Here is a 19,736-nt window from a genome sequence, read left to right on the forward strand (position 1 = left end):
GGAATCGTTCTGCGCCATAAGTATGATTCTCAAGCAAGCGCAATGGAAAAGGCATCTCAATTTACATGAAGAAAACGCAAGTTAAAAACAGCCCAATTCAAGCCCTACGTATGTACAAAGATCACTAGAGTTTTTCCCAAAGCAGCAAAGAAAGGGCTTCTCTGTACCTGGAACAGGAGGCAGATCATCCGTCTTCACGTTGAGAAGCTTTGGCCATACTTTGCAACGAATCTCATCTGTCAGGAGACCCCCTTCACTGATCGCCATTCGTCTGAGTGCAGCCACATCAATGGGATCGCTGTTCAGGGCCCGATAAATCTCCGCTACTTTCCTTTTCTTCTTAGAATTATACTCTGCAAGAGGAACAAAAAATAAAGTTTCAGGATTACAGCTATCGTCCAGCATGCAAAACGAAGGCACAGACTGGATTAGCTCACAGATGCAAAGACCATGTAAAAAAAATTGATCGAAAAAACATGTTGGGTCACCCCGGCTAGAGATGGGAGGCGCCTAGGAGATTATTCACTCTGCTTCCCCTGCAAGGGCAGATTACATATGACCTATCATCACTGGATACCAAGAATCTTCACCAAAGGCCACGCATAACAACGGCACTTGCACCACTTAAAGTGCCAACTCCACTACCCTGCTACCAGCTCTGCAATTCCTTCACGCCCTGTGAGATCTCACTGGAATACAGGCTACTGTTCTTCAGATGACATATGAATTCTGAGGTGTCAGAGACGCAATCACTAATGTTCTACAGTATCCCTTGTCCTTCAATTCTAATGTCAACAGAACTGCCACTGCACCTGACCCAGTAGTTACTATTCAAAGCCACTTTGCAACTGTTTGCCTTCCCCTGCTGGGATGGCTCAGCTTCCAGCTGAGGTGTCAAGTGTTTCATAAGACTGGTACTCTGCATTGCTACTGGCTGGCAGCTAGACTCTAGTATTGTTGAGCTGAGCTTACCCCAAATCAGTACCTAGAAACATCACGTAACTGAACATTTCCCCAACGCTGCCATATGTGCACAGGAGCATTTACATTAGAATTATACTCCATTTCCATACAGATCATACCTACCCACCCTTCTGGAGTGTTGCAAGGATTTGCCAATGAATATTTGTAAAGTGATGTCAGGGCTAAGTACTGTCAAGCAAATATACCATGATGCCTTTATAGGACATTTGATTTTCAGGGACATTAGGTGGGGAAAAGAATGACACACACAATGCATGTAGGGAACTGCTTATTAACAGGTTAAAGGCATTCTACAGGATACAGAAATATTTCCTTCGAGCAGATTCCAGCGTGGCCATATTTGCAGTGGGGTACTTGCCAGCACTATGCTATGTGGGGAAAGAAAGGCAGCTGAGAATCAGCTGATTTCCATATCCTTTGGCAGCAAAATCCTTCAGTACGTGTGAAGGTTTTGTTTGAGAGCCATAGTTCCAGTGAGTAAAATGAGAGAGTACATCTAGCCTGCCTTCAAAAGCTTTCCCAACAAGCTCGTGTTTGTGTGGCTTCCAGTCGAAACCCCACTCTCACCATCCATTATATCACCCCTTTGATCTGAACGGCATTAAACTGGTACTAAGTCAGTCTGGATGGGATTTTTTGAGGGGGCAGATGGACAGGGATGGACTAAAACTGGCCTAATGGAGAAAACGGTTGGTTTTCCCACCATGCTTTCCCTCACTGTCGTTTACAGCAACCCTTTGAACATTTGATATCAGAAGTGTTTCCTCCCCACTGCTCTTCCACCCTTGTCGGCTATTAGAGAGTTGCTCCTGAGTGCTCAGTTTATAGCATTGTGTTCTGAAGTGTCTGAATGAGAGAAATGGACAGGATGACAGGCTTTTCAAACACCTCCAAACAAGTCAGTAGCTCAAGTGGTGGATGGTACCCATCTAAACAGCATCCCTTTCAAAACTCCTTTTGTATAGCTTGTTTTTCAATCAACATGTAGGTCTGCTTAGTTTTTGATAAGTCTGCAACTCCCTCTTAAGTAACAAGTCACCTGATGCCAGTAAACAGAGAAAGTTATCAAAACCTTACCCAGTAATTCTACTCTCCCTGTATTTCCTTTCTCCTCCCTGCTGCACACCAAGGTGTTAGTGTGTGAACAGAAGTTACCTCCTTTCTACTCAGCTACTGCCTACTGAAGTCAAGCTTTAATGTCAACACAAACACTGGACTGACACATAGTGAATGAATCAGGAAGGAGGAGAGAAAGCTTATAAAAGAGAATGCTCAAAGAATGTAGGAAGCAACACCCAGGAAAGAAAATATATGCTGCCCTGGCCTCCCCCACATTACATTATTTTTAAAGTTGAACGTGTGAAAATCGAGAACTGTTGCGTGGGGGTGGAAAGAATGCATGTTTTCAAACATGTTTTTGATCCACCAACAATTTCTACTCAAGTCCCTAGCAAGTATCAATCACCACCACCTGGTCTGAGAGAAACGTGCAGCCAAAGGGATGAGGTAGGTTTTGCTAGACAAGTAATTCCAGGTCCTCCATAAAATAAGGCCCAGCTGGATTTTGTTTCTGTCCAGGACTAACGATGGAGCTCAAAGCCTGTGACAGGTGCTCTTTTACACAGTTGTACAAATAGACAGCTAAAGAAAGAAATAAAACAAAGGTGCAGATGATCACCTAGGATGCTAACGGGCTATATAGAGATGGGCACATGTACCAGTGTCTGATTTCAGTAATTATGCTGAGAGAACTCTACAATTCCAATGGCACGTGGAAACAGAAAGCATTGGCACTGCATTGATAATATTTAACACTGAGGTAACACTTTGTAAAGATTGCAGCACTCCTGTGATGGCAGCAAATATTCTCCCATTTTACAGCTGGGGAAACTGAGGCTCAACGACGTCTAAGGGAATGGTCCAATGCTGCACTGGGAATGGAACTTCTAGCCCTCCGTTCAAGCCACAGTCATGGAGCCCGTTAATCTCGCAGGCAATGGAAGAACAATTATATTCTGCTTGTCAAGACACAAAACTAAGATTGCCCCATTTGACTTGCTTTCCCCCTAAGTAGTCATTGGGACTACTCGCGCTTAAAGGTAAGCATGGACACATTTGCAGGACGTGCGCACATTTGTGTTGCATCTGAAGTGAGGTTTTTTTTACCTCACAAAAGCTTATGCCCAAATAAATCTGTTAGTTTTTAAGGTGCCACCGGACTCCTTGTTGTTTCTGTGGATACAGACAAACACGGCTACCCCCCGATACTTGCAGGACTGGGGCCAACGTCACAAATAGGAAGAGAGTGGGTGTATTTGTATTTCAGAGGCACACTTAGGGCCCTATGGCGGTAGGTGGTGCACAAACACAAGACACAGGGCCCCAAAGAGTCTGGTTCAAGGCAACCAAAAGGCAACAGACACCAGGAAGGACGGGGGATGAATGGACGAGGGCAGCAGTCCTGAAACCAGACCTGAACACAGTCTAAGTTACTGGCTATAAACACCCTTGGAGGGGAACAAACCCTTCGCCTGGGTCATCAGCTCTGCTCCACTCGCCTCCCTTGGGCAGCCCCTTTGGGGCACAGCAGTCGAGCCCCCCCTGCACACTGTTACAAAGCACCTCCCGCCAGACGCACTCAAGGGGGTAAACAACTGCCCCGTCCCCCCCCCGGGCTACCACCGCCCTTCGGGTGCTGCAAAGGGAACCGGCCGGGTTGTCGCGGGCTTGTCGCTGCGCCATGGCCAGGCCAGGCCAGGCGCCCCGGGCTCGGTTCGCAGGCGCCCGCCGCGGGAGGGTCCGGGCCCGGCGGGGCTCACACCCGCCAGGGGAGGGCCGGGGGCCGGGCCCGCTATAGACCCCCCTGACACGGGGACAAGCCGCCGAGCCGCCGCCGGGCTCGGGGGGCGGAAAGCTCGTTTGTACGGGACTTAGAGCCCGGCCGAGCCCCGGCGCTTCCGGACCCCGGAGCGGCGCCAGGCCCGGGGGGGGGGAGGGGCCGCTCGCTGAGGGAGGCCCCGGCCCGGCCTGGCCGCGGGGGCAGCTGGGACGCGGGGGCTCCGGAGGGGGCGGGGCTTGCAGAGACCCCGCCCCCCAGGCCAGGGCCCGGCCCCCCGGTACCGTGCGGCGCGATCCCGTCCGGCGGCGGCGGCGGCCTGCGCAGGGACATGGTCTCCGGGCGCCGAAGCGCATCCCGGGCGGGCGGGGCCCGGCTCCGCTTCCTGCGCTAGCGGCGCGCGGCCGCCGATGTCATCGCGCCGAGCGCTTGCGCGTGAGGCGCCCGTCCCAGGGCCAGGGCGGAAGAGAGCCGTCGAAGCCACGGCGCGTGCGCCTAACGGACGCCGCCTCCTGAGAGCGTCCGGCCTGCGCGCGCTGCTTCTCGCGCTCGGTCCCGCCCCCCAGCGCGCGCCTGCGGCACGTGGCTGTGAGCAAGTCGGTGCAGGGCGCGGGGCTGGGGCAGCCGCTGCAAACCCGTCCCTCGTGCACGTGTCTGCGCGGAGAACGTGCGCTGGGTACAGGATAAACCCAGGGTGAGAGCACGCACGGGCCGGCTCCAGCTAGGCAAGGGACGGGAACTGACCCGCAAGATGCAGAGGTCGCACGGCCTTCTGCAGCGCTGCTGGCAAGGGAAAGAAACAACCCGCAAAGCTTGCACAGGGACCGGGTGGTAGAATAGTGACACGGGCAAAGAGCTTTACCTACAGCTACTAGCACTTTTACATTCCATGCTCCAGCCCAACACTCAAACAGGGGTACAAACCAGCCAATACCTATCCAGAGAAGGAAGACTATGCTTTTTAGGATTTGTCACAGCATGTGTTAACCCAGATCCCAAAACGGTAGTGTCTAGGAATAATTTGAACACAGGTTAGACGTAGCAATGATGGGTTGGATTAAGTTGTAGGCAAGTACAGCAGAGGTGCAGAGATGAAGTGAAATGGTGAATGATTAGTAGAAAGTCATATTTAACAACCTGGTGATTAGGAACAGTATTCCCTCAAAGAAATTCATAAAGTGACAAAGCCCCAGAGGGTAGTATGAAGGACGAGGTAGATCACAGCTGCATTTCAAAAGACATTCTAATTTGTTAGCAGATGTACAAAGGAACAGATGTGGGCAGTAGCTATAACCTTACTATCGTTAAATTGAAGCTCACATTAAAAAGGATGAAGAAGGTTAGAAGACCGCACATCAACAGCACACTATTAAAAGACCCAGACATTAAGTACAGTTCAGTTTGTTGAAACCCGGCTTCAGTTTATTGTAGTAGAGACAACTGAAGAAAATCAAGACGTGCTCTACAGCAAGATATCAGAGCGTACTACTTAGGACTGTCTTTGCCATTTCTAACAGCAATAGAGTCTAGAAAGGGAAGGATGGATTAGCAAAAGTAGAAAAGACGCTAAAGCAAAATCTCTTGAATGCTAAGACGAAGACATAAGCAAGTGGAATACAATGACAGAGCTCTACCCGGCAAGATTTAAAAAAAAAAAAAGAGTATTAGAGGAGATAAAAGGGCATATATAAGGTCAAAACATGTCAAGAGGCTGACCATGCTAGCCAGAGTGACCTTACAACCTTGTATAAGGATCAAATATCAAAGGAAACTTTAACAATAGTGGAAGCCCTCTTAAAGATGCAAATAGAAAAGACTTCTAGTGCAGAAGAACAAAGGGAAAGATAGGCAAAACATTTTCAGGCTGTTTTAAACAGACCAAGCCCAAGCAAAATTACTAGACAGTTGTGACAAAGACCTACCGCCCGAGTTTGGTATCCGTTTAGGAGATATTATAGTGGATGTTAGAAAAGCCATCACTAATCTTAAAAATGGCAAAGCACCAGGAGAGGATATTACTGGAAAGACACTTAAAGCAAGTGTTGAAACAGCCCACAGATTTTCTTGGGGGTTTTCAATAAAATATGGATAGAAGAAAAGAATCCATTCCACTGAAAGAGGCCTTTTAGTAAAATTGCCAAAGAGAGGTGACCTTACCAACTGCCATAGCTGGAGAGGAATCATTACTCAGTGCCTAGGAAATAATGCATCCTGGAATGTATCAAGAAGCAAATACAACTCCAACTTAACCTGCTTGTTATTCTTTCATTGAGATCATGCGCAGACTATAATTGTTATTCTCAGAACAAAGTATGGAGTGGCAAGCATCTCGTGATAAGTTTTCTTGATTGCACACAGAAATAGCCTTTGCAAAATTATGTATGCTATGGCATACCAGCAAAACCAATTTGAATAATTAAGGCTCTATATGATAATTCTGAACATGCAGCCAGAGATGGTGCCAATAGCCAATAGGTTGCAGCAACAACTGTAGTAAGGCAAGGGTGTATTCTGTCCCCCCTATTGTTTCCATTCATCATTTGCTATGTCAGGAGGAAAGTAACCGCAGAAGGCAACCAAGTAATTTTATGGGCAAATGATCAATCACAATTGGATGACTGTTTTTCATGACATCGTCCTGCTTAGTTCAACACATAATTTAATGGAAGAAAACACCGTGCTTTTGGCATACACAACAAAAGTATGTTCATTAACAGGAAGACAAAATAGATGACTACTAATGTCCCCAAAGCATTCAAAGTAAAAGTAGTAAGTCACGTTACCTTCCCAGGGAAGAATGTGCAATGAGGGTGACACCATGGTAAATGTCAAGCAATGAATATCAAAAGCAGCAAACAACTTTCATAAACTTGGAGATTTGGAAAAATGGCCAGATTGACACCAACAAAAATACGAATATTTAACACCAGCTTCAGGTCTGTCCTTTATGGAGCAGAGTCATGGAAATCTATAAGAAAATTGATAAGATTATTTCATTCCAAAGAAAATGCCTGTGAAAGCTCAGAGTTTCTTGGAAAGAGTTTCTGCAAAATCAGAAGTTCTAAGGAGAGCAAACCAACCTAAAGCATCAAATATGGTAAGATGACAAAGATGATCACATTTAGGACATCCTTTAAGGATGCCACCAACGTGACTTCCACATCAAGTAAAGTCCACATGGACACCACCTGGAAAGAGAGAAGGTGACCCAGAGAAACCTGTGTAACAGAGAAAGAAGCCAAATCCATCAACTGACACTCAGAAGGGCTCCCCTCTACAGTGCAAACGAAGATGAAAATAAGCAAATTGACCATCAATGAGACTGTACCAAAACAGATGTCACACTTCGTTGTATTAAGATCTTCTATAGCAGAGTTAGCCAGCCACCCTGGAATTTTTTACTTCTAATTTGCTTTAATTTTTTCCTCCCTTCTCACATTTCCCCTCCATTTCAGGCCCGGTTTAATAGTACACCTCTACCCTGATACAACGCTGTCCTCGGGAGCCAAAAAATCTTACCGCGTTCTAGGTGAAACCACGTTATATTGAACTTGCTTTGATCCTCTGGAGTGTGCAGCCCCGCCCCCCGGAGCGCTGCTTTAATGCGTTATATCTGAATTTGTGTTATATGGGGGTAGAGGTGTATCATGCATTTACATAGCACCTCATCCACTAACACCACTTTACAAAAGGGAGTTCTTGCAGGTATGGATTTCTCCAGTGTGTATTTGTACAGCTTCTGGCACACGGAGGCCCTGATCCTCACTGGGGCTTCTTGGTGTTAAAGACAAACTGAGATTGCATCACTTGCCATTTAAATGCAGCCAGCTCTGGGTTGTAACTCTTTAGCAGCACACCAGTAGTTTAGGCCAGGAATTCAATACCAGATCACCAGAAACTCAACATTTGCTTTGCAAGACAAAGATCCCTTTTCAGTTAACTACATATCCTCCATCACATTGCTTGTGTTCCTGAAATTTCATTCCATGGATTCAGAGGAAGGGCTCCACACACTCAATTCCAGAATTGGAGAGTCACTGCCTTAACCCGGCTCAAACCGCAGGGGCAATTTGGGTGGAAATAGAATTACTCGAATTATCCCCACTCTCCTACACAAAATCGAATACTTTCGAAGACCAACGTAAGGTTTTTAGTGACCACAAATGACCAGGACATTGTTTTCATCCTTCACCCAAGTGACAGTGTTGCCAGCAATAGTGTGCCCCTAATCGCCACAGAGACCGGCTCAGAGGAAAGAATGCACCCGCCAAATCACCACTTCCTGCAGCACTTAGATGCTCTGTGGAGGCCTCCATCCAAGCTCTGACAAGCCAGGACCTGCTTGCTTGTGTGAGCTTGGAAAAAAACAAGGCACAAAGTGGCACAGGTACAGAAGATGAAAAAGTACTGTCTGAGCAGGGCACAAGTTTCCGCAGTATTAGAATGGATACAATAACATTTCATCTTTATTTCCTTTTTTGGAAGACACCAATGTAATTTGTGTAAAATCAAAGCAATTTAGTATGCATGTGCAACTAGCTGCAGGTTACTGTACTGCTCACTCTGTGGTGGTGATTTTGTTTCAATGTTTTTATTAAAAAAAATTAAAGACCTCCATGGCACAACTTCTTCCCAGCATGGTTAAGTTTAGTTAGAACAATTACAATACAATTACAACCAATAAATCGAGAAAAGAAAGTCTAACTTCAACAAAAAAAAGGGCCACTTCAAACAAGATAAAAAACCTTTAAAAAAAAAAAAAAGACCTTGAAGGTTAGTTGCCAACAGGACTAATATATTGGCATTTGATTTCCTGCCACTTAACAATGCAGAGACAAGTACTGCTGAGAAACAAGTGTTCCAATACAAGGTATACAGATGAGGTAATCTACAACACAGAAGTTGTTACAATCTGTAAACCCTTGCCCTCCCATCACCACTTGGACACACTATCCCAGTCTATTTAGTTGCGTGCTTGTGCAGTGAATCTGATGTAGCATTTTATATAAAGAGCTTGTGTCACTTCCAGACGGAGTCCTTCCATTCTCATCTTGTTTTCTTGCTTTCTTTTGCAAGGCTTGATGGGCACAAGAACCTTCAGCTGTTTATGGTTTCCTTATTATACAGCCTTATCTACAATGATGCTCTCCTAGCTAGGAAGGAGCCAACTGTTTTGATTTACAGTCCTCCTTCCTCATTTACAAAAAAAATAAATTGGTTAAGTGTCCTGTGTAGCTCCCGACCTAGTGCAAACAAACCACAAGTGATATCTTTGCCATACTTGGTGCTTTTAGCTACTGCACATCAAGGAAACAGTCAACATGGTCCGATTTTCACATCATTCTAGGATATAAAAAGATTAAGTACAATAAATTTCCACTGGATGACATCATGGAGAAGAAAGCTACCCTGGTGCTCATTAAAAATTCATCTCCCATTTAGGTGATCCTAATGGAAAGGGGACTATGGGTTCCATGCTGGCCAGTTTCTCTCAATTTAATCCAGCCCATGCACTCAACTGCCTTACTTTGCAGAATTAATTGAAGCAATAAGGAAATAATGGTTGAAAACCCCCCCCACAAAATTAAAGTGGTAGGTGCTTATAGAACAAGCAGGGGTGAAATGCCAGGGCTTCAGGACTTGTTGCAAGAACTAGAAGAGTACTCAATGCCCAGAACAAGCAGCTGCTGCAACGGCATTACAACGAGGATCCAGAAGTGATGGGTGCCATTGTGCTTAAAGTCTCTCCGGTGGAGCACCTGACAAGTTTAAGTGGTTTGATTTCAGTGAACAGCAATGCACAAAAAGCTGGGAATTGTTTCCCTCCCACAAATCCCAGCCTGGTTGAGAAACAAAAGGAGTTCTATGGCAAAAGATCCTTATCCCAGGGGATACTTTGGCTTGTGATGCTTCTATAAGGCTTCTTTGCACTGCTCACTACAACAGATCGTACAAAGGTGCATATGAATAGGAAAGCAGCCTCCCTCAATACGTGCAGGCCTGCAGGCCACTCCTGTGTAAAAGTGTGCGACACCAACCCAGTGAGACCTTTACACAGGGAACTTAAATCTAACCTTGATAAATAAAACCAAATGTTTATTTACACCAAAGAATTCCAACACTGGATCTTTCACATATGAAGGACAAAGTATATATACACAGCAAAGGGTAGCAAGGCTGTAACAAGGGTGCTTTGTCATCAATAGTAATATCTGTCCACAATTACAGGTCTACCATTTCAGTTTAAATTAGTCTACTCGCTCCTTCCTCTCAGTGCATATTTACAAGACTGTGAGGTAACCAGTATTCTCACCACATGGCACATGAGGGTGGGGGTGGTGGGTGATGACTCAATATGTGACTTGGCGCAGTCTGATTTTCCAGCTCTTTAAGTAGCCACCATTTTGAAATCTGTATAAACAATTTAAAAAAACAAAAACAATATCCCCAGTAACAAATTAATTCCAGAATTCCCAGCCAAGGGATTGGCCGGAAGAACCTTATGTGGAAAAGGTACTGATTAGAGTACAGCTTACCCTACTGGAGCACCTTCAACAGCAGATGGCAAGAACGTCAACTGGATCAGTAACTTTATGCTTTAAGACTAAAATTACATGCAAGGGAGAGAGTCAGCGCTCTGGTTAGCTCCTAGAGAGACATGATTCATACAGGACAGAATAGGGTTTTAGGCCTTATCTGCGCTTATTTCTTATAAGTTTTTACCATCTCTACAAACTGAAGTTGTCTCCTCAATGTACCCCAGTTGAGTCATATGCAGAATATGGTGTTAAAGTGACTGGTACTTTAAGAATCCCCCTCCCACTGCCTTGTGAAGACTTGGTCTGGAAGACTCCAGAGAAAAGAACAAGACAATCCCCCCAAGTTGTGAGCTGGTGGAGGAGTAATGGTGGGACTATGAAGAGAAGAGATTTCCAGCAGGATACAACAGCCTGGAAATGTAGTTGGTTCATCTTTGTTCTCAAGTGATGCGGAGTCTGGGAAAAAAAATTGTCCGAGAAATATTCCATCTGCAGTATTTTCAGGGATTCCCCTGAGTTACGAAAAGTTCAAGTAAAAAAAAAAGAGAAAAAAAAAATCAGCCTATAATAATTTTTTTATATAATGACTGAACTACTATAAATCCACAAGCAACTGTTCAGACACGGTGCCTCCAAAGTGTTCCATCCCCTCCCTTCCCCTGCCAGGTGCAAGCTGCCGCCTGGGGAGAGGTAGAGGGGGAACCTCTTCCCCACCTGACTCAGCTCAGGCATCGGAGACAAAACCCATCACTACTGCTGAGCGCCTGCAGCAGCTGGAACCGGCATCCCCAGAGTATTGGTGGCAGAAATCACGGGTGAGCCTGCTAGAGGTCCAAGGGGCGAAGGTGTTGGCACTGAAGAGATCCCTGAAACAAGACAGTTCAGCATGAATTAGAGCAGGGATGGCACATCATACCTGAGGCAACCCAATATGCTTCTCAAGGCCAGCTACTTTGGGAGGCCACTTTAGTGGGAGTATAGCAAAATGCCACTACGTTCTAAAGAACTAGAGCTTTCATTGGCCTCTAAACCATCACCATTGGTCTCAAAGGGTGGGGGGAGAATCATGTTTGTACACATCTCCTCTTGGGAGCAGCCACGTGACTCTGGATAAGTACTATCTTCCCCTCTCGACATCTTTCAACCCTGCCCCAAAGGCATTCAAAACAATAGAGCACTTCCCTGTGAAACAAGCAGGGACCATGGCAGGTTAGTGAAGCCATACCCAATCTTTCCTCCTATTTCATCCCCAACTCGTTTGTAGCCCCCTTTACATAGGTCATACCCTGGGGCTGACGGCTAGCAGCTTTGCCTGCAGAATTCACTAGTCCTGATTGCTTTCCTCACCTCCCATCTCGCTGTTGTACAGGAAGTTTTACAGCAATTACCAAGAAGGAACTGACCTGACATCATACTTGCACTGCTGACAGGAGTGCTGCCACCTGGCATGCTGGATGAACCCATCCGAGCCTGGTCCTTCACAATGGGATCTAACAACATATGAGGGGTTAGGTTTTGTTCTGCCCGACAGCATCTCAGAAGCACAAGACCTGTATATGCACTGCTAACTGCGGTATAAGTATGTACCAAGCATTTGTATATGAAGTGTCAAATTCTGCCCTCTGACTTCATCAGGAAATGCACACAGGTGTATGAGGGTTGCATTTGATCACTGCTAAGCTGCACTAATGCAGCACTAGTCTCAGTGGGTGTGCCTGACATCATAAAAGGAAGCTGAGGGAAATGTATCCAAAGTTAGTTTGGGAAGGAAAGACTAAGTGACTTGACTTGTAATAAAGATGATCTCTGAAAGTGAGTTTAGTGGACCAGAGACCAAGATTTATCCCAAATTAACAGATAATTTCCAAATACAACCCTAAGCTGTTCAGTGTATTGAGGGTTTAACATAATACTATAACTTCGGGGGTGACAATGACTTTTTAGGTCTTTATCTTTCATAAAAAGCCTCTGTTTCATTAACTGCCCCTTTTCTTCCCAGCTGCAGACAGACCGTGCCACAGCCAGGGCTGATGATAAAAGACCCGGAGCCTGCAGCAGCAGCAGCGCAAGGAACCATAAATGTTCCCCTGGTTCTGCTGAGCTACAGCTGAGCAAATCTTGAACCCATTTTTCTGCAGATACTGGTTCATATTTGGAATAAAATTCTCTTCAACTCTTTCTAGACGTCTTTTGCATTTGCTCTTCATGGAAGTTCTAGCACTCAAGCTTTACAATTGCTAATCACCAGGAAAATCAATTTTTTAGCTCTTAGCATTTGCCAAAAGCAAACCGAGTTGTGTATTAAGTTGCAAAATGTTCACTGTAGGCTGTGTTGGTTAATGGTATGAGTCAATCAGGGACCAAGGAAACAACGTGACGAGTGTTACTAAGCAAATAATCAGATTTAACATTTTTGCAACTATTCACAAAAAAATCTGCAGACCAAGAATTATTTGTTGAAGAAATCGCAAATAAGTTTGAACAAATGTGTGAGAATTTTGCCATACTATCAAACAAAATATAGGCAAAAACTAAAACAAGTTATTCATTCAGTTACACATTAAACAACAAAATGGGATGAGGTACTATTCATTTGGTTTTTATTAAAACACGGGAGATAGATCAGAAATCAGGCATCTGTGCTACAATTATCACCAAAGCAACACCACTAAGTGTCTTCATTAAAAAGGCAGCTGATTGACTGGTTTGGCAATACCATATACCACAACTCATTCTCCCTCCTGGGAGTGCCTTCCCTTCCCAGAAGGGCAAGTCCAGGCTGGCTTAGGTGTAATGGACTACCCCATCTACCAACATCAGAAGCAAAATCTCTCAGATCCTATCCAAGTGTCTGGAGAGACAAGGCTCAGTTTACAGCCACTTGCCCCATCTCCATCATCATTAACCAATAGAACCAGCAGCTCAAACAGTAGCAAAACATGAGAAGGTTTATACTTACAGAAGTAGGGGTGTTCCATGGCTTCTCTTGCTGTGAGTCGTGACTGGTGATCATACCGCAGCAATTTGTCTAAGAAATCCAGAGCTTCTGGGCTCACCAAGTGTTGGTTCTCACTGTGAACAAAGCGCTCCCATCGCTTACGGGAGTGCCTGTAGAGTGAGGAAAGTCAAATGAGCGGTGTCTGCAACTCCACTGTTGAATATGGCTTTTCCTCTTTTAAACAGGGCCTGTTGGCCAGGTGTATGCCACAAGAGATACAGTCACTATTTAATGTGGCAGCAAATATGATCAAAATTGTACTGCAGATTATAAGTTGAAGTACATCATGCCACCTCTTGGTGGCACAGTAGTCAATGCGACTTCTTACAGCACTCTTCAGGTTGTGAAATTAACTCCCAGCCCACACTTCGGGCTGGTCTACACTATTGGGGGGGGGGGGAGGAAGGGGGGGGGGGGAGGAGAAGAGGGGGGAAAAAATTGATCTAAGGGCTTGTCTACATTACGCGCTGGATTGATGGGCAGTGATCGATCCAGCCGAGCGGTCTCCCATCGACTTACTGCAGTGTCTTCGCTGTGGTAAGTAGATCTAAGTACGTCGACTTCAGCTACGTTATTCACGTAGCTGAAGTTGCGTAACTTAGATCAATCAATCCCCACCCCTCCAGCGTAGACCAGGCCTGAGTTATGCAACGTCAGCTATGTGAATAACGTAGCTGAAGTCGACGTACTTAGATCTACTTACTGCGGTGTGTCGACGGGAGACGCTCTCCCATTGATTCCCCTTGCGCTTCTCATTGAGCTGGAGTACCGGAGTCGACGCTAGTGCGATTGGCGGTCGATTTACTCTGTCTATACTAGCCACGATAAATCGACCCCCGCTGGATCGCTGCACGTCGATCTGGCCGGTAGTGTAGACAAGCTCTCTCTCTCCCTACTCCACCTCCCCCAAGATGGTTTTGGTGGATGTCACCATTGAAAACGATCACTGTACTAGAAAAATCTACCTCCTCCTAAACAGTGATTGATTTGTTATAACAAAGTCAACAGCTACCTCATCAAATTCCCCTGAAGAAGAGTGGTAGCATCTGCCTAGTCACTAACTCCAACTGTACATTTATTGCCTACAAGATCTCCCAGAATCTGTCAGCATCTGTCCTTAGCCACATCTGCAGAGACAGGATTCTTTTCAAGGCAGCACTGCTCTACTGGATTGATATCACACAAGAACCAGGTTAGTTTTAGGAGCCCTACCGCTGCTTTCTTCCTAGACAGTGGTCTGTGTCCAGACACAGCACTGCTGCCAGAGCATTAGTCTACCCGCTCAAAGATTTTGGGTTGATCTTAAAGGTTCCAGGCTCACCTGCCCAAGATGTCATTGAAGCGTGGATCCAGCTCAATGTTGTATTTGTCTATGTAGTCATATAGATCTTCTGTCCCCAGCACCTTGGCTATCCTCACCAACTGGTATCAAACAACAAAAGAAACTGCTATGAAGGGGGAAGAAGGATGTGATACAACCATCATGAAAGTAACAGTATATCCCCTTATGAGCACTGAAGTGCTATTCCAGAACACTGAATCCATGTTCAGGGGTGGTCTTGTGGCTCCTACTCCCCAGACCGCGTAGAATCACAAATACGGCAAACATGCCCTTACCGATATTCAGTTCTTCTGGTCAGTCATGTCAGTCTATTAGAGGAGGGCATGCAATATTCTAATTCAATTTGTAGAGGAAAAGTCCCAAAATAGCAACTGTGTGGGAAGGCAAGAATAAAGCCAGGGAAAAGGCAGAAGCCCCAGAATGAGCCACTGAAGGGCAATACACTATCTTAGAGGGCTCGGGAATGAAGGTCTGAACAAGAAGGCCAACATTCTTTAACGTCACATATCAGTTTAGGCACCTAAATCCATGGGGATTAAGGGCTTACTTTTAGACATGTTCCATTTGAAAGTTTTGGCCCATGGTCCTAGAACCTATATAATTCTGGTGCATAAGTACCAAAAGGGGATAAATAATGAACCTGGTGTGAAGTCAGTCACTTTATTGAATAAGAGAAACCATGAAGATGCTGGGTAAGTCTGAGAGCAAGACTGAAGATTGGTATCAGGAAAGGCTTTTCATATAATGTTACTGGTTCATGCTGCTGTTCTGAAACACACGGTCTACTATGCTAAATAGAACCATCGCTCTTGAGAACAAATATCTTCAGATACACCAGCTGAGACAGGGCTCAAATGATGTACTGTTCCTTCTATCCATACGTTTCCATTGAATCAGTAGATAAATGTTACACATTGAATAGAGACTAAAACATGGCTTCAGATTGAGAAAAATAGTGATGATAAATGCTAATTCTTCAGCCCCTTGTGATGGCTGGAAATGCAAACCAGAAATCTGGACCATGGGGATTGCACCTGCCAAACTCACCTGATCATAATTGTCGTGGCCATGGAAAAATGGCTCCTTTCGGAAGATCATACTGGCCAACATGCAACCCAAGCTCCACATATCCAGACTATAATCATACATCTGGAAAAAGCAAAGACACAATTCACTCCTTCTGGCAAGCTAACTTCTTAAGTGACTCCAATGCTAAAGAGAGTGTTGTCCAAATGATATATAGGCCAGATGATGTTAGGAATAAAGAATGAAACGTGCTCACACAATACGATCCTAAAAAACCTTGTTTGGCTCTAAAATTCCAGTTGCTCAAACTGGGCTCTGGGAACTTAAAAACAGTGGCAGTTGTCCTCAGCTCCATCTTTGTATCTTGATGGAACTGCAGCCCTCACACACCTTGTTACATTCACTGGAAGTTGATATTATGGAACTGATCAATTGGCAGGTTGTGTCGCCAGAGAAGTAATGTGGGGTAAGCAAGAAAGAATAGAAACAGGTTGTTTCTCCCCTAGGAAAAATTGGCAGGTGAGAAGTTGGCTTGGCCCTGAACCAGAACAGAATCTGGGAGTGCTGGGCCCCTTGGTCAGTCAGTAACATCCTTCCATCCCCAGCACGCAGTTTGTAACCCTCCACAATGGAAACAGCCTGTAGCTAAAATGAACTACAGCAATAACCTTTTTTTTTAGGATTTTAATGGCTCCATTTAGTAATTTATGCCATACATTTAGTTACCCTGAGTGTAAACATGGGTCCAGTTCAATTCTTTGTATGCTCTTCCTTAGTACAAGGCTGGTCCCCTTATCTTCCCTTGCTTCTGAAATCAAGGAAGCAGGCCTGTAAGTTTTTTGGCTCTTCTCTAGAGCCTCTTAGAAACATTAGTCTCTCCAGTATACTGGTGCTGAATACCCTCTGCTCCTTTTTTTTCCTGCATTGGAGGACAGGTCCTCCAAGGTTCTTGAATTCTGCCAAGTCTTCAGATGTTCTAGTTCCTTTAGTCTCCTACTCTGGTATGGTATTGGGCTTCTGCATAAGCCAAAGTTAAGCAACTTTGGTCTGAACCTCACTTGTGATTCTTACCTGATAATCTACAAGGAGTTCAGGTCCTTTGAAGTATCGGGAAGCCACTCTGACATTGTACTCCTGGCCAGGATGATAGAATTCAGCCAGACCCCAGTCTATTAGCCTCAGCTAGAAATGGAAGAGGAAGAGGTAAGAAGGCCTGGTCTGGGCCTTGGCTCTCCAATTACTTTAGACACCATGTCTCAGAAAATTTTAATTTGGTGAAATTTTAGACTAAATTGGGTCTTTTTAATCCGCTAGAAGTGAGATCATGAACATTTGTGTTGATTCTTGGTAGAGGATTAGTCTCAACTCGACACTGCTACCCCTCTATCTTTGTGCTGGAAATACTTAATCAAACCCCCCCCCACACATTTGAGACTATCTGAGCAAGTCAGAGCATTGCATTTCAGTTCCAAGATCTAACGTAGTAGGAAGGAAATTTCTTAGCACACGCTGCTTCTGTCTGGGTTAACAGGGTGGGGATGTCTCATACAAGATCAGTTTTTGAGGGACAAAGGAACCACATTATAGTCACTAGCATAGCTAGACTTGCAAGTCAAAGCAGTGGCCACATTCCAACCACACAGAGGAATCACCTCTGAATGCATGTACACGTAATCACCCCTAGCTATACATGTTACAGTATGAACTACAACATGTGAGGAAGAGCCGTCAGTTAAACAGTTGTAATTCTGTATAAAGTTTAACTGTAGCTATTTAGTTAAAGGCTCTTTACAGATTTTCATTTTAGAAATATTCACATGATAGAAAAGCTGCCACTTTAAGCCTTGATCTCTGGCAGCACCACAGCGCAGCGATGGCATAGTGGAGGTGCTGTAGCTCTGAAGAAAAAAAAGTGAAACCCACCCAGCATTCTGCTCCTTACCTTTCTGTGCTCATGGTCAATCATGACGTTGTGGGGTTTGACATCTCTGTGCATGATCCCCATGCTATGACAGTAATCTAAAGCCTGTGTATAGAACAGAGGAAAGGAAGAAGTCATTCAACACAGGTTAGCAGCTTTCTTGTGCACCCACTCTGACCCAAGCAGGGGTCACAAAGGAACGACACCATTTGGTGTTCCTTGAGATCTACTCCCTTGACAAGGCTCCCATGCATAGGAAAGGAGGAAGCTGTATGAGGAGGGATTCCAAAAATAGAGAACTGCCCTACTTCCGACAGCTTTACGAACCGAACCATTGTAAAGTTAATACTGGTTACGATATGGCTTTCTGCAAACCCAGCAGGTGGGGAAGTGTTTTCATGCACACCCCAATCTCACCACACAGCAGATCTGAGTATCATCCGAGGTCTGTTCTACTCAGAAAAGAAAACCTATAGAACTTGCTTTTCAATACCTTCTCCCCAAGAGTAGGCCCAACAATATGTTTTGGGGAGAGCAATGCTTCTAGCTTCACCTCAGATGCTCCTAATGTAAGTGGAATTTCAATAACGTCCGTAAAAGCAGAGCTATAAGGCACCATGGACCACACAGGTCTTGCTTCCTTCAAACTCTGATGAAGGGGGAAAAAGGGACACCCCCATTTGGGTAAGAAAGGGGATTTTGTGCTGCAAATGCACTCAGTTCACAGACTACATTAAGGCAGGAAGACAGCACATCATAGCTTCTAATCCAAGTTTTCCCCTTTCTCAGGCTGTACACGCACATCTGATTTAGTATTTCTACTTTTCTCAATGTACCCAAAAATTCAAAGGCAGCAGCCCATCTATACCCAGCAGGGCTAGAATGTGTGGGAACAAGGCAGGCCAGTTCCTGTAAACTTGATATTAGCCCTCTCACTTCTGTCATTCAGAGACCTGATCCTTCTCCCACCTGCATTTGTTTTCTATCACTGACTAGTCACTCCAGCCACTGTAGGACTGTATTGGGGGCAAATCCCAGATCCACACAAAACGGATAAAAATCAATGAACTGGAGAACATCCACTTACCTTCAAAATCTCATACATGTAGAACCTAATATCATAGTCTGTTAATGTCTGGTACAATTGCTGTGGGAGACAAAGACATCACTTCAGTGTTAAGAACAAAGCAGGAAATCACATCCATGCCAATACAGACTAAAACAACCAGGTTCCCTGCAGCTATGTTTTTCCAGCTGCATTCATGGCAGTAGCAACATTTCCCCAATCCACCAGGCACTCAGCACTGCCCCCTTCCTCCCATAATTCAGCTGTATCATTCCCCTCTAATTTTGGCCAATGTAAAGCTCACTTCCAAGAAGTACAGTTCTGATTTCATTTCCCACAGACACCCTCAATCCTCGAATGCAGGGTCATAAAAAGCAATGGCCTGCAGGCTGGCTCTCAGAGGCTGAAGATTTCCGCAGAATTAAGACAACTATTCCAGATGGTGTTAACAAAAGAGTGGCTACACTGGGTCAGCCAATCATCCATCTAGCCCAGGATCCTGTTTTCTGACAGTGGTTAGTGCTAAATGCTTCAGAGGGAATAAACAGACCATGGCAATTATTGACTGATCCATCCCCTGTCGTCCAGTCCCAGCGTCTGGCAATCAGAGGTTTAGGGACACCCAGAGCAGGAGTTGCATCATTGACCATCTTGTTGAATATCCATTGATGGACCTGTCCTCCATGAACCTATCTAATTCTTCACGGAACCCCGTTAACTTCTGGCTTTCACAAAGTCTCTTGGCAACAAGTTCCACAGGATGACTGTGCATTGTGTGAAGAAGTACTTCCTTTATGTTTGTTTTAAACCTGCTATTTATTGATTTCTTTGAGTGACCCCTGGTTCTTGTGTTACGTGAAGGGGTAAATAACTCCAGAGGGATGTCAAAAGAGGTAGGGGGAAGCAGCACTTAACTCTCTCTCCACAGAACTGAAGCCACAGTAACATGCATTTTCACATCTCAAAATTGGAAAGTGACCAGGGCAATGAATGTTGGGGAGATTCACCTGATGCACAGGAAGTA

At 45.1% G+C, this 19,736-nt stretch overlaps 2 protein-coding genes across 4 annotated transcripts in view; both read right to left on the reverse strand.

The window, feature by feature from the left end:
- TBC1D20 (TBC1 domain family member 20) overlaps nucleotides 1-4,256 on the reverse strand; it is a 15,123-nt gene extending 10,867 nt beyond the window's left edge. The window contains exons 1-2 of one of the 2 annotated variants that reach the window (XM_034786902.1): nucleotides 4,105-4,256; nucleotides 168-353 (exon numbers count right to left, since the gene is read on the reverse strand). In XM_034786902.1, coding sequence (XP_034642793.1) covers nucleotides 168-353; nucleotides 4,105-4,153 — 235 coding nt within the window. In that variant the 5' untranslated portion in view covers nucleotides 4,154-4,256. Of the gene's footprint in view, nucleotides 1-167; nucleotides 3,522-4,104 lie in introns of those variants that run through there. The other variant, XM_034786901.1, reaches the window with a different exon arrangement.
- Nucleotides 4,257-9,894: 5,638 nt separating this feature from the next.
- Nucleotides 9,895-19,736, reverse strand: part of CSNK2A1 (casein kinase 2 alpha 1) — a 35,331-nt gene continuing 25,489 nt past the window's right edge. For both annotated transcript variants that reach the window (XM_034787301.1, XM_034787302.1), the window contains exons 6-13: nucleotides 18,734-18,793; nucleotides 17,668-17,751; nucleotides 16,797-16,907; nucleotides 15,747-15,848; nucleotides 14,679-14,779; nucleotides 13,319-13,467; nucleotides 11,763-11,849; nucleotides 9,895-11,225 (exon numbers count right to left, since the gene is read on the reverse strand). In XM_034787301.1, coding sequence (XP_034643192.1) covers nucleotides 11,110-11,225; nucleotides 11,763-11,849; nucleotides 13,319-13,467; nucleotides 14,679-14,779; nucleotides 15,747-15,848; nucleotides 16,797-16,907; nucleotides 17,668-17,751; nucleotides 18,734-18,793 — 810 coding nt within the window. In that variant the 3' untranslated portion in view covers nucleotides 9,895-11,109. The remainder of the gene's footprint in view (nucleotides 11,226-11,762; nucleotides 11,850-13,318; nucleotides 13,468-14,678; nucleotides 14,780-15,746; nucleotides 15,849-16,796; nucleotides 16,908-17,667; nucleotides 17,752-18,733; nucleotides 18,794-19,736) is intronic.

Source organism: Trachemys scripta, chromosome 12 (assembly GCF_013100865.1).
Source record: "Trachemys scripta elegans isolate TJP31775 chromosome 12, CAS_Tse_1.0, whole genome shotgun sequence".
Taxonomy (NCBI): Eukaryota; Metazoa; Chordata; order Testudines; family Emydidae; genus Trachemys; species Trachemys scripta.